The sequence below is a fragment of the Pelophylax lessonae genome (genome assembly GCF_965119305.1).
Source record: "Pelophylax lessonae genome assembly, chromosome: 13".
Lineage (NCBI taxonomy): Eukaryota > Metazoa > Chordata > Amphibia > Anura > Ranidae > Pelophylax > Pelophylax lessonae.
This window is the reverse complement of record NC_138780.1, coordinates 204,649,740-204,664,295: the sequence shown is the minus strand read 5'-3', so window position 1 is coordinate 204,664,295 and position 14,556 is coordinate 204,649,740. Positions and strand designations below refer to the sequence as shown.

At 44.8% G+C, this 14,556-nt stretch overlaps 1 protein-coding gene across 1 annotated transcript in view; it reads right to left on the bottom strand.

Annotated features, from left to right (window-relative positions):
• Window positions 1-632: 632 nt before the first annotated feature.
• LOC309569236 (alpha-1-antichymotrypsin-like) overlaps window positions 633-14,556 on the bottom strand; it is a gene marked incomplete at its 3' end in the record, with an annotated part of 122,816 nt that continues 108,892 nt past the window's right edge. Inside the window, exons 2-5 of the mRNA XM_082274988.1 lie at window positions 14,471-14,534; window positions 10,090-10,394; window positions 8,977-9,337; window positions 633-904 (exon numbers count right to left, since the gene is read on the bottom strand). Coding sequence (XP_082131114.1) covers window positions 633-904; window positions 8,977-9,337; window positions 10,090-10,368 — 912 coding nt within the window. The 5' untranslated portion in view covers window positions 10,369-10,394; window positions 14,471-14,534. The remainder of the gene's footprint in view (window positions 905-8,976; window positions 9,338-10,089; window positions 10,395-14,470; window positions 14,535-14,556) is intronic.

Here is a 14,556-nt window from a genome sequence, read left to right as displayed (position 1 = left end):
TAACAATGGGGCACAGTTCTTCCCAATGACCCCAACAATGGGGCACACTTCCTGTAAATGACCCCAACAATAGAGCACAGTTCCTGCCAATAACCTTAACAGTGGGGAACAGTTGCTGCCAATGACCTCAACAATGAGGTACAGCTCCATGACCCTAACAATGGGGCACAGTTCATCCCAATGACCCCAACAATGGGGCACAGTTCATCCCAATGACCCCAACAATGGGGCACAGTTTCTGCCAATGACCCTAACAATGGGGCACAGTTCCTCCCAATAACCTCAACAATAAGGGGCACAGTTCCTGCCAATGACCCCATCAATGAGGCACAGCTCCTGACAAATGACCCCAACAACGGGGCATGGTTCCTCCTAATGACCCCAACAAAAGGGCGCAGTTCCTATCAATGACCCCAACAAGGGGGCATAATTCTTCCCAATGACACCAACAATGGGGCATTTATTTTTCCCACTGATGTTGGGACATTTTTTTACTCCAATAACAATAGTCCGGCCCCCCAAAAGTCTTAAGGACAGTACACTGACCCTTTGTTTAGAAAGTTTGGAGACCCCTAGAATAAACTAATTATCTAGAGGGTGTCTGTATAGCATTGCCTGCAGATTTTTTTCTCTTACTCATTTCTGAATGATGTCTTCCATCGTTGTAGGGTCTCGGGAGAAAGTCGGCGCTTTACTTTGTGGATCATGCCCGGCTTGGCCATGGCGATAATCATGGATGCGTTATCCTTGTATGGAAGCTCCACCACTGTGCAAGGAAGCTCTGTGTCATGGTAAATGTTGTAGAAACCCGTGCGATACATCATTGGAACGTCCACCTTTGTGTTCTTAACAAAGAACTTCCCAACCATTGTATCATCTGGAGAAAACGTTTCCTGCCATTCCCCTAAGGATAAAATATAAAATGAATAACTAAATGAAGTCTTTGATTAATAGGCAAATTAACTCTAGAATTGATAAGTAATGAAACTACACTTTCCGGCCCAAAAAAAAGGTCACACACTCTAATATTTTGTAGGACCGCCTTTAGCTTTGATTACGGCACGGATTTGCTGTGGCATTGTTTGGATAAGCTTCTGCAATGTCACAAGATTTATTTCCGTCCAGTGTTGCATTCATTTTTCACCAAATGATGGGAGAGTCTGAGCACTGCGTAAAGCCTTCTCCCGCACATCCCAAGGATTCTCAATGGGGGTAAATTCTGGACTCTGTGATGGCCAATCCACGTGTGACAATGATGGCTCATCCTCCCTGAACCACTCTTTCACAATTTGAGCCCAATGAATCCTGGCATTGTCATCTTGGAATATTCCCGTGCCATCAGGCAAGAAAAAATCACCAGCTCTTAGGCATCTGTTAATTTTGTTGACTAAAATATTTTTGCCAGTGAAATGAACTCTATTATAGTCAACTAAAGTAAAACTAAAACTGAAAGAATTCAGGTGACTAAAATAAGACTAAAACTAAATTGGCATTTTTGTCAAAAGACTGTGACCAAAACTAAATCAGAACATTTTAGTCAACTAAAATCTAACAGGTTTAGGTAAATTGTAATGAATTATTTAGGCATTTCTTCAGAATTTTCAAAGTCATTATATACTCCTGGAGTAAAACATCTAAAGACACAGATTTAGCCGTTGTGATATAGAACTTATAGATCACATCGGCTAAATCTGTGTCTGTAATGCATGTTCACATTGCTCCCAACTGTTGTTGATTTGGAGGGGCTGTCTCTGATTTGGAGGGGGGGGTGACCACTTTTTGCTTTATATCTATATATCTATATTGAACCAGGCAACGCACTGACACCTTTGCCGCCATTGCGCGATGTGCTGGGTGTTCAGTGTGACCCTGCGCCTTTAAGGAGGGGTGGGCTCCCTCCAGTCACCTGTCCTCCATCTATCCCATTAGATGCATGTGCTCTCATTGTAGAGACTCTTTAAATTGTAGAGTTAGGGACTGCAGATATCAGGGTGCCTTGCCGGGGCCTGCAGCTTACGCATGTATTTGCAAATGTGTGCAACCAAACCCCTGTTTTTAAAGCATTCTGTTAGACAGTGCAATTCGGTTGGTCGCTGGCTGGTTGGTAAGTTGTGACTGGAAATCTCTTCGTATTTTTGCTCTGATTTGGAGGGACTGTCTCTGATTTGGAGGGGCTGTCTCTGATTTGGAGGGGCTGTCTCTGATTTGGAGGGACTGTTTGTTGATTTGGAGGGACTGTTTGTTGATTTGGAGGGGCTGTCTCTGATTTGGAGGGATTGTCTCTGATTTGGAGGGGCTGTCTCTGATTTGGAGGGACTGTTTGTTGATTTGGAGGGGCTGTCTCTGATTTGGAGGGGCTGTCTGATTTGGAGGGGCTGTCTCTGATTTGGAGGGGCTGTCTGATTTGGAGAGGCTGTCTCTGATTTGGAGGGGCTGTCTCTGATTTGGAAGGCCTGTCTGATTTGCAGGGGCTGTCTCTGATTTGGAGGGGCTGTCTCTGATTTGGAGGGACTGTCTGTTGATTTGGAGGGGCTGTCTCTGATTTGGAGGGACTGTTTCTGATTGAGAGGGACTGTCTCTGATTTGGAGGGGCTGTCTCTGATTTGGAGGGGCTGTCTCTGATTTGGAGGGACTGTCTCTGATTTGGAGGGGCTGTCTGATTTGGAGGGGCTGTCTCTGATTTGGAGGGGCTGTCTGATTTGGAGAGGCTGTCTCTGATTTGGAGGGGCTGTCTCTGATTTGGAAGGCCTGTCTGATTTGCAGGGGCTGTCTCTGATTTGGAGGGGCTGTCTCTGATTTGGAGGGGCTGTCTGATTTGGAGGGGCTGTCTCTGATTTGGAAGGCCTGTCTGATTTGCAGGGGCTGTCTCTGATTTGGAGGGACTGTCTCTGATTTGGAGGGGCTTTCTCTGATTTGGAGGGGCTGTCTCTGATTTGGAGGGGTTGTCTCTGATTTGGAGGGGTTGTCTCTGATTTGGAAGGCCTGTCTGATTTGCAGGGGCTGTCTCTGATTTGGAGGGACTGTCTCTGATTTGGAGGGGCTTTCTCTGATTTGGAGGGGCTGTCTCTGATTTGGAGGGGTTGTCTCTGATTTGGAGGGGTTGTCTCTGATTTGGAGGGGTTGTCTCTGATTTGGAGGGGTTGTCTCTGATTTGGAGGGGCTGTCTCTGATTTGGAGGGGCTGTCTGATTTGGAGGGGCTGTCTCTGATTTGGAAGGCCTGTCTGATTTGCAGGGGCTGTCTCTGATTTGGAGGGGCTGTCTGATTTGGAGGGGCTGTCTGATTTGGAGGGGCTTTCTCTGATTTGGAGGGGCTTTCTCTGATTTGGAGGGGCTTTGTCTGATTTGGAGGGGCTGTCTCTGATTTGGAAGGCCTGTCTGATTTGGAGGGGCTGTCTTTGGTTTGGAGGGACTGTTTCTGATTGAGAGGGGCTGTTTCTGATTTGCAGGGGCTGTCTCTGATTGAGAGGGGCTGTTTCTGATTTGGAGGGGCTGTCTCTGATTTGGAGGGTCTGTCTCTGATTTTGAGGGGCTGTCCCTGATTTGGAGGGGCTGTCTCTGATTTGGAGGGGCTGTCTGATTTGGAGGGGCTGTCTCTGATTTGGAGGGGCTGTCTCTGATTTGGAGGGACTGTTTGTTGATTTGGAGGGGCTGTCCCTGATTTGGAGGGGCTGTCCCTGATTTGGAGGGGCTGTCTCTGATTTGGAGGGGCTGTCTCTGGTTTGGAGGGATGTTTCTGATTGAGAGGGGCTGTCTCTGATTTGGAGGGACTGTCTCTGATTTGGAGGGGTTGTCTCTGATTTGGAGGGGCTGTCTCTGATTTGGAGGGGCTGTCCCTGATTTGGAGGGGCTGTCCCTGATTTGGAGGGGCTGTCCCTGATTTGGAGGGGCTGTCTCTGATTTGGAGGGACTGTCTCTGATTTGGAGGGGCTGTCTCTGATTTGGAGGGGCTGTCCCTGATTTGGAGGGGCTGTCCCTGATTTGGAGGGGCTGTCCCTGATTTGGAGGGGCTGTCTCTGATTTGGAGGGGCTGTCTCTGATTTGGAGGGGCTGTCTCTGATTTGGAACAAAGTCCCTCTGTCCATCTTTCCTCCTCATTTGTCCCTCATTTTGGTCTGATCTATAGAGTTGTAAATGAAATGCACTTTTTATCTATCAAAAAGTGTTTCCCACTGCTAAACCTTTCACCCAATTTCTAAATTGCTGCATTTGTAAATTTCAATAGCCAGGATAAAGAAATATTAGTGGTTTAACTCCTTGATGACCAGGTCTTTTTCTGATATTTGTTGCTTACAAGTTAAAATCAGTATTTTTTTTTTCTAGAAAATTACTACCTAGAACCCACAAACATTATGTGTATATATATATATATATATATATATATATATATATATATTTTTTTTTTTTTTAAATGGCGGTCATTTCAATATTTTATTACACACTGTATCTGGCAGTGGTCTTTAAAATTTTCCCCCTGATGAAGACACAGTACATGCCGATACGCGTACGGGAGGGGCAAGGACAGTGACGGCACCCGGCGGCTAGGTAGAAGCAGCTCCCAGGAGTGCAGACTGACAGCTTGCAGGCACAAATTAAACTGCTGTTGGAGGATATTTTGTATGTTTAGTCTGGTGCACTGGAAGCACCAGCAAAATGTGAGTACCCACATTGTTTTTAACCATTTAAAGACCGGAAGGATTTCCCCCATTAACACCCAGGCCCTATTTTGCGATTTGGCACTGCGTTACTTTAACGGACAATTGCTCGGTCAATGCGATGCTGTATCCAAATAAAATTGATGTCTTGATGTCTCACAAATAGAGATTTCTTTTGGTGGTATTTGATCACCTCTGCGATTTTTATTTTTTTGCGCCATAAACAAAAAAAAGAGCGACAATTTTGAAAAAAAAAACCACAATATTTTTCACATTCTGCTATATAACATCCCCCCCCCCCCCCAAAAAAAAAAAAATTTAAAATCAAAAATTTTTAACATTTCAGGCCAATTTGTTTTTTGCTACATATTTTTGGTAAAAAAAAAAAAAAAATCACAATAAGCGTACTTTGATTGGTTTGCGCAAAAGTTATTGCGTCTACAAACCAAACTAGGGAAAGATTTATGTCATTTTTATTGTTTTTTTTTTTTACTAGTAATGGCGGCGATCTGCGATTTTTAGCGGGATTGCAACGGACAGATCGGACCCCTAACTGACATTTTTGACACTTTTGGGGTTACCAGTGACATTACTACAGTAATCAGTGCTAAAAATATGCACTGTTACTGTACTAATGACACTGGCAGGGAAGGGGTTAACATTGTGGGTGATCAAGGGGTTAAATGTCAGCCTAGGGGAGCGATTCTAACTGTATGGGGGCGGGGCTTGTGGAATGACCATAGAGACCTGTGCTCCTATATAGAAGGAGCTCTGTGATCATTCCAGGGAGAAGAACGGTCAGCAACATCCGACCGTCCTTCTCTCTCAGCAGGGAGCGATCGCAGGTGTCAGGCGCCAATCGGAGCCGTCTGCCCGCTGCATCAGCTTCTGCGCTGACATGCGGGGGCAGGAGCGCACCGCCAGCAGTGCAGGCTCACCCCCTAGCATCCCCCAAGCTTAGGTACGAGGTCACTTCATTTGGGGTGAGAACCCAACTATAAGGGGGGGGGGGAGCACTCATCGTGGTGACACATGTATGTGTTCATTTAACTTTAACTGCAGAAAAGGAGACGGGAGAGTGAGCACCCCGTACAACACGGATGCCGGTGGCGGGGAGGATCATCCCAATATATTTACATAAAATTTGCATAGTTGTGGACTTTATGTTTTTTTTTCTTTTTAAAGAAGCATTTGATTATATCAGCGTTTCTCAACCTTTTTTTAGTTGTGGCACCCATAACAATTCTGCACAATCTCGAGGCACCCCATTCTAAAATGTTTAAAAAAAGAAACCCCTAAACTAATAGTTTTACATAACGCAGCAATACACATCCATACACGTTGGCAATCTAACATTAGAAGCGATTTATTCCTCCACTATTGCAAACTGGTACGGACTAGTGTTCTGGGGTTTCTCTTCTCCCTCAGTTTCTCTTCTTCTATTTACTAATGTGACCCCAGTGCTGATGGAGTAGGGATGAGGTGGAGTAAATAAGGATGCAGTCATTCTCCTTTTCAACCGATGATGTCACTGGTTGTCAGGGTGCCAGTGGCTTGACCAGCACATTGCCCAGAGTTGTAATTCTACAAAGAAAAAACCTGTGGCAATTTGTAGCCATTTTTAGCCATTTTGCCAAGGCTACCCCTGAAGAACACTGGGGTGCCACAGCAACCTGGTTGAAAAAGGCTGGATTATATTACAGGTATGATTAATTCACATGTTACCTCTAGTATAGAACACTTACATAGTTACATAGTTTGTCAGGTTGAAAAAAGACATCAGTCCATCCAGTTCAACCTATGATGTGTGTGTGTGTTTGCTGTTAACCGTACATTGTATACCCCTGTATGTTGTACATTGTATACCCCTGTATGTTGTACATTGTATACCCCCTGTATGTTGTACATTGTATACCCCTGTATGTTGTACATTGTATACCCCTGTATGTTGTACATTGTATACCCCCTGTATGTTGTACATTGTATACCCCTGTATGCTGTACATTGTATACCCCCTGTATGTTGTACATTGTATACCCCTGTATGTTGTGGTCTTTATGGTGCCCATCTAATAGTTTTTTGAAACTATCGATGCTCCCTGCTGATACCACTGCTTGTGGAAGAGAATTCCACATCCTTACTGCTCTGACAGTGAAGAACCCCTTACGTATTTTAAGGTTAAACAATTTTTCCTCTCATTTTAGTGAGTGGCCACGTGTCTTATTGTATTCCCTTTCTCTGAATAGTTTGTTCCTTATGCTATGGTCCTCCCCAGTACAGTATTTGTACATTGATATCATATCCCCCCTCAATCGTCTCTTCTCCAGAGAGAATAAGTTCAGTGCTTGTAGTCTTTCCTCATAGCTGATGTCCTCCATTCCCCTAATTATTTTTGTTGCCCTTCTCTGGACTTTCTCCAGTTCCAGCACATCCTTCCTGAGGACCGGTGCCCAGAACTGGACAGCATACTCCAGATGTGGCCGGACCAGAGTCTTGTAGAGTGGGAGAATAATCTCTTTATTTCTGGAGTGAATCCCCTTTTTTTATACATCCCAGTATTCTGTTAGCTTTGCTTGCAGCGGCTTGGCATTTCATGCCGCTGCCAAGCCTGTTGTCCACTAGGACCCCAGGTCTTTGATTCACCCAGAGGTTCTCCTCCTAGCAAGCAGTGGCGGCTGGTACATAGGGGGCGCAGGGGCGCCGCCCCCCCCCCCCCCCAGGCAGAAAAAAAAAGGGTGTTCCTTTAATTGCAGAGGGGCGCCGGCCAATGCTGCTGCTATGGAGGGGGTGGGGGTTTTTGTCCTCATGTGCTTTTTTCCTGAAGCTTATTGGCAGCCCTTAGAATGTGCTCGGGGCACAGAGCGATGCGCCCGGAACACTCCCATCTCTTGCTTGCCGTCCTGTGATTGGTGCGGGGGGTGGTGCTTGGGCGTCACCGTCTCCTTCTCCTTCCCGCCTGAGCCGGCCCTGATGACGAGAGAGGATCCAGAGCCAAAGCGTTCCCGTCCCGACTCCCGACCCCTGCTGCCTGCTGTGAGCCTCAGCCTGAATGTCTTAAGTACTGTAAGTGACTACTTCATTCGTGTTTCATCCAGAGGCCAGGGGCACACTGTATTAACTCTGCATTGAATGGGGGCACACTGTATTAACTCTGCATTGTATGGGGGCATGCTGTATTAACTCTGCATTGAATGGGGACACGCTGTATTAACTCTGCATTGAATGGGGGCACACTGTATTAACTCTGCATTGTATGGGGGCATGCTGTATTAACTCTGCATTGAATGGGGGCACGCTGTGTTAACTCTGCATTGAATGGAGGCACGCTGTATTAACTCTGCATTGAATGGGGGCACGCTGTATTAACTCTGCATTGAATGGGGGCATGCTGTATTAACTCTGCATTGAATGGGGGCACGTTGACGTTGGGTGGGCGGGAAGTGGTTAACAGCATTTTAAATGCCACGTTTGGCTTTTTGTAAATACACTTTTTTTCTTTTTTTTTATATTTCGCCTTTAAGGCTCCAGTTAATCAGAAGTGATATCCTGGTTACTAGATCCGAGACCAGATCAAAGCTGATTCCGGATTTGTTTGGGTCTCTGGCCAGTCGGCGGACATGCCTTAGTTGGTTTCTTGGGCCTCCCGCTGGAACGGGAAGGCGGCGGGAGGGGGGGAGGGGGGAAGTCTCCTTTCTGCTGCTTGTAACAACAGCGGGGTGGCTGATTAGCCGCATCGGTTTTTATTACATTCGGGTGGCTGATTATCCAAGCATCGGCACTAAAACAGTACTGGGGTGATGCCTGCAGCTGCAGCAGGCATCACCCGTGACCCGGTACAACCCCTTGAAGCAGAAGGCTGCATATTTGCATTACCTCAGCGTCAAAGGGTTAACAAATCTTTTTTTTTTTTTAAATAATTCTCCTTTAACCACTTGCTGACCAGCCGCTGCAGTTATACGGCGGCAGGTCAGCAGATTCCCACAAATAGCCGTACCTGTACGGCGGGCTACAGGAGTGCTCCTGGGGGCACGTACGTGCTGCCCACTCACCAGCAGGGAAGTCGATCCACGGGGCTGGCGGCCATGATTGCACCCCGTGAAGAGAGAATGGAGGTTTGCGTCCCGCGATTTGCAATGATTTCTGGATCGCGGGCGGAATCGCGGCGATTCTGCCCGCGATCAATACGCTGAGCTGTGAATGCAGCCTAACATTTCAGAGCGCTTCAGAGATGTTACAAGTACTCTAAAAACAACAAAAACAACTTGTGATCCGGTGGGCGCTGTATAATAGAATGTGCACCGGCTGCCTCCGTTCTCTTCTTACCCTTAAACAGAACATAGTTGATCAGGACCATCCTGGTGTCATTTTGAAGGTCTCTGATAAGATCCTTAATTTTGCCTTCAGTTTTATTTTTCACGTATCTATTCATTTTATTTGCAACTTTTTTTAGGTCGCTAAAATCCTCTTGCATAATTTCGGCATGGTAGTAACGCTGCGTATCATCTGTAAAGCTCTTCAGCAAGGCAAAACTGTTTTTTACAAAGATGGCGTTGCCGATGTTGACCTGAAGGCTGCTCTTCGGCTCATTCAACACTTGGAGAAGAGTGGAGAAAGCCTGGTGGACTTCCATTTCCTTGCAATGTGTGCCGTTCAGGCTCAAACCTTCCCACATCTCCTGGTGGGTCTTTGACCGACAGAGATGTATAGCAACGAAGTAGAACTACTTAAGTACTGTACTTAAGTACCGAAATGCGGTATCTGTACTTTCCTAGAGTAGAATTTTTTTCTCCTACTTCTACTTTTACTTCACTACATTTTTTTGATGATTTCGATACTTCTACTCAAGTATTTTTTTTTTTTTGTGCTGCATAGTTACTCGTTACTTTTAAAAAAATGACCACTGCCAGAACAGTAGATGGCAGGTTGCATAAAGCTCAAAAAAATGTGTATAATGTCATTTGTAAATCAGCGCATAGGAAAATAAAGGCTGTGTATAATAAAAGCTGCTATACCAAATCTTTCCAATAAAAAGAAAATATGAAACAAACAAATAAATGGTGCTACAGCGCTTAAAGTGCATCAAGAAACTACTAACAAACACAGGTTAATTTATTTGAATAAATCATTTGAAATAATAAAAACAATATGATGTTCATACTTTTGACTTCTTTCTTTAATAACTACATAACACAGTACTTGTACTTCTACTTTCAGTACTTGAGTAGAATTTTTTTTTAATAACTACTGGTACTTTTTACTTTTAGTACTTAAGTAGCAAATTTTTTGAAAAAACTACTTGCAATACTTAAGTAAAAAAAATGTTGAATACTTTAGTACTTCTACTTAAGTAACTTTTTCTGCGAGCACTTCCACTTCTACTCAAGTAATTTTTTGATCGAGCACTTGTACTTTTACTCAAGTAGAAATTTCGAGTACTTTATACAAGTCTGTTGACCGAGCTCCCAGCAACAACATGGACAAAGCTGAAGAAATGCTGAAAGGAGAAAAAACAACATTCTGGGGTGGGGAATCCTTGTCCTGAGATGATACGGAGGTCAGATTCTTGAAGATATTTATGGCAAATTTAGTATTTGCCTTTACCGTTTCCTTTAAGGCTTGGGCTTTCTCCAGCTCTTTTCCACCCTTGGTTTCCTCCCTTTCATCTGAAGCAGATACGACCGGGATGAGCAAAATCAAAATTAGGAGGAACTTCATGTCTTCTCAGTATAGACGCTCACCTACTGATAATGATAATGAGAGTTATGTCTTTGTTTTCAGCACCTGATTCTTCTCTGAGAGCCGGTTCACACTACCGCGACCAGAAAGTCGCCCCATGAAGGAGCTACTTATTAGCGCGACTTTAGCGCCACTTTGAAGAGACTTTGAAGAGACTTTGAAGAGACTTTGAAGAGACTTTGAAGAGACTTAAATGATAGACGACTTTGTCTGTGGGGAATGCCTGGGTAATCTTTTGCTTCTTCCTGGAAAGTCTGATCACAGTCGCTTGAAAATAGATAAGGATCTGAGTTAGATGCGACTCTCATTGAAGTCTATGTGCACAAGTCGGATAGAGGTCGCCTTGAAGTAGTACAGGAGCGACTTCAGTAGTGCATATTAAGACGGCTCTCATTCATTTACATTGAATTTGTAATGAGAAGAGACTTGGGGCGACTTGAGGTCGCACAAGTCGCGTCCCAAGTCGGAGTAGTGTGAACCGGGTCTGAGACTTGTATCATGTTCTATAGATTTCTATATAGCAACATGGAGGCATTACCACTTGCCTACCCAAGAAATTTCACCCTCTTCCTGCCCAGGGCAATTTTCAGCTTTCAGCGCTGACACACTTTGAATGACAATTGCGTGGTCATGCAACACTGTACCCATGTGAAATTTTTATAATTTTTTTTTCCACACAAATAGAGCTTTCTTTTGGTGGTATTTAATCTTACCTGGGGTTTTTTATTTTTTGCAAACAAAAAAAGGCTGAAAAGTTTGAAATAAAAAAAAAGTTTTTATAGTTTGGTATAAAAGTTTGCAAACAGGTAATTTTTCTCCTTCATTGATGTATGCTGATGAGGCGCCACTGATGGGCACTGATAGGCACTAATGGGCACTGATAGCCTGCACTGATAAGGCTGCACTGATGGGCACTGATAGGCACTGGTAAGGCAGCACTGATGGGCACTGATAAGGCAGCACTGATGTGCACTGATAAGTGGCACTGATGGGTGGCACCGATGTGTACTGATGGGCGGTACTGATGGGTGGCACCAATGGGCACTGAGGGGCGGTAAAGAAGGGCACTGATGGGCACTGATAGGTGGCACTGATGGTCACTGATAGGCACTGGTAGGTGACACTGATAGGGAGCACTGATGATGAGGCACTGATTGGCAGAACTTTTGGCACTGATAGGTGGAACTGGTGGGCAGGAGTTTTCACTGAATCACGTGAGAAGCTTGATTTTATTATATGCATGTTTTTTATCTAATAAATGTGATTGCATTTTATGAAGTGGGTTCTGTGCAGTGTATTGAGCTTAAAGCGGAGTTCCACCCTGGATTTTTTTTTTTTTTTTTTAATACCCCCGGGACAGTCAGGGCTAGTGCATTCCACAATGGCTAGCCTCTGATCTGTCCCGGGTTGCACTTACCTGTTAGGACAAATACTTACCTTGCAAACGTCTTGTCCAGCGCTGCCATCTCAGATGTGGGCAGCTTGAAGCCAGCGCGTCCTCTTCGGCGTCTTCTTCCGCCTTCTTTGGTCCCACGATGCTCTGCGCCGGCCCCGACGTCACTTCTGGGTCATCCCTCCACAGCTTCTGGGCATGCCCGGAACTGACGTCGGGGCCGGTGCAGGCTCAATGATTCCTGGGAGCTATGACGTCCAGCTCCCAGGAATCATTGCAGAGCCAGGAAGTGACGACGGGCCGCGGCCGAGGAAGGAGGAAGAAGGAAGTAAGGTAAGTATATTTTCTTCGCTACGAGGTAAGTAAAAAAAAAAAAAAATATGCGATTATCCATTTCTTTTTCAGGTGACCCGGAGCGAGAAGATGGAGGTAAGTATAAAAATAGGGTGGAACTCCACTTTAATAACCTGGGTACTGCACTAGTGGTGGCTGTTTTTTCTGTTTGTTGCCTATGACCTATGTGTGAGCTGTGTGGAGCCATCTTGGAGAAGGGAATTCCACCATTCTTAAAGGAACCTGAACACCAGAGTTTGGCCCATAAGATTGATCTGCGCTTATGCTTTGTTGGCACTTAGGGGTCTTTAATGGAGGTGAGCTTGCACTTCACCTGGTGAGTGGAAAATCCACGAGTGGAAAATTGTCGTTACACTGTGGTGTCATCCCTATGAAGCACCTTATCAAAGAGAAACCTTTTTGATTGCACAATCTATATGAAACTTTATTATTTATTGCATTGGCCTTTTTTTGCATTATATGTTTGTTTATGGATTTAATTTGCACTGGTACTTTATATAAATGAAACATTTAGTCATTTTTTTGTTACTTTCTAGTTATTATTTTGATCTTGATTTAAAGGCACACATTTAAATTTTGGAAAAATGGGGGTATTCTAAAACTTTTTACTGATAGTTTATGGCTATATATATTAGATTGAGTAGTTAGAAACATACAATTTTTTTTTTAATTTATACATTTTATTGTATAGTTTCTGTCTGACAAATATTGTCCAAAAGGTATAGAGGGAAGTTAAAGGAAATCACTCTCAAATGTTAAGAAATTCCCTCGTATTTGTCACTGGAACAGGTGTCCTTATTGGAAGATTTCTCCTCTTTTCCTGTTCTAGTGACCACTGCAGTATTTTTGATTTCCCCGCTATCTGGCAGAGCTCCCTAGGATAAAAAAGGCAAACACCAAGAAGAAGAATTAAGGGAACAACATTTTTATAACCCTAATCCCAAGGAAGCCAACAGGTAATAACTCATTGCACACTGTATACACAGATCTTACTCTTTGTAACCGAACTGTGACCCCACAACGTGTTTGTGGGCTCCCGTCAGTATACAGCTTCCTCCCAGTCTTGAACATAGATATCAGATATTATAGCTGTCCCCATACAAAACTAGCCCGGAACTTAGCTTGTATAAATCTGGACAGGGGCTAACTGGATACTTTCGGCCCAGGGGGCAAGTACAAACCAGAAGCCCATGGTGCAGTCAGTGACTCGGCCCCCCTCCCATTATCTCTCTTCCCAGCCTCCTCCAGACCCCCCCCCTTCCCCCTTCAGGCTGAAGATTCGCTCCAGGTACTCTCTACTCACTGGCCAAATCCAGTTTCCAGACCTGGCCAGCAAGGACGGTTGGGGGGGCTGGGACAGCTCGGTAGGGGCAGAGAGTCACCAGTGGGGCATGGAACTGGCCTCTGCTCAGACACAGTTTACACCATCCATGCTGAGGGGGAGGGCTACGCTCTGTCCTGATCTTCATCCCGCACTCAGTAGGTCAGAGGTGGGGACTTTTTACTTCTCTTCACCAGGAATTCTTTAGGCATGTCTGTGGCAGAAGCAGTGCAGCCTTTTTATGGGGCATCAGAGTGGCCCGGTTGGCAATTTCCCCCCTGCCCCCTGGCCCAGTCCTCCCCTGGATCTGGAACAACCTTTATTGTAAAGACTCACACACAAAATATACCACACGGGAGGACATCCCCCTCCTGATCAGATTACCCCACCAGCTCAGGTGCCAGATTACATTATCATATGCAGATGAAATTGTGTACAGAAACATAATTAACATATCTAAGGAACAACCAACACAAATAGTATTCTACTTTCCCCTCAGCAACTAACAGATGACAGTGAGTTAATTAACTTGAGTTAATTAACTAGCAGGCTTGCTGTCATCGAGCTCATGAAGTACAATACACATTATTATAAGTGTAAACACAGAACTCACAGTAGACAATAGATGAGTAAATCAGCACAACCAACAATGGGTGGAAGACAGGTGGTTGAGCCGATGATATTATCATCTGCTATGAGTCTGACTGTGCAGAGCAGTCCTTTATTGGCAATAGGCAGCTAGGCCTTCAACATGGATCCTGGAACCCAGAGTCTTCATATATTCCTTTAGGTATATGGTTGATAAATATCACTGTCCCCTTTGAAGTAATCCAAACCATATTCTCAGTGTCCATTAAGTAGCTGTCCATCATTTCCTTGGTCACCCTGTGCCCCTAATAGACACAGGGAGACTTACACATACGGGGGACCTGGGGGGGGGGGTGAGAGAGGGATTTCTCAACCTCTCTAAGGTAAGCTGGGTTCCACGGGCCCCCCCAACCAAAGACTCTTACCTTACAATATGTATACATTGAGTGATATGGAGAACAGTGGATTAAAAATGTCCCGCAGACCATCCTCACCCCTTACCAGTGCCAAC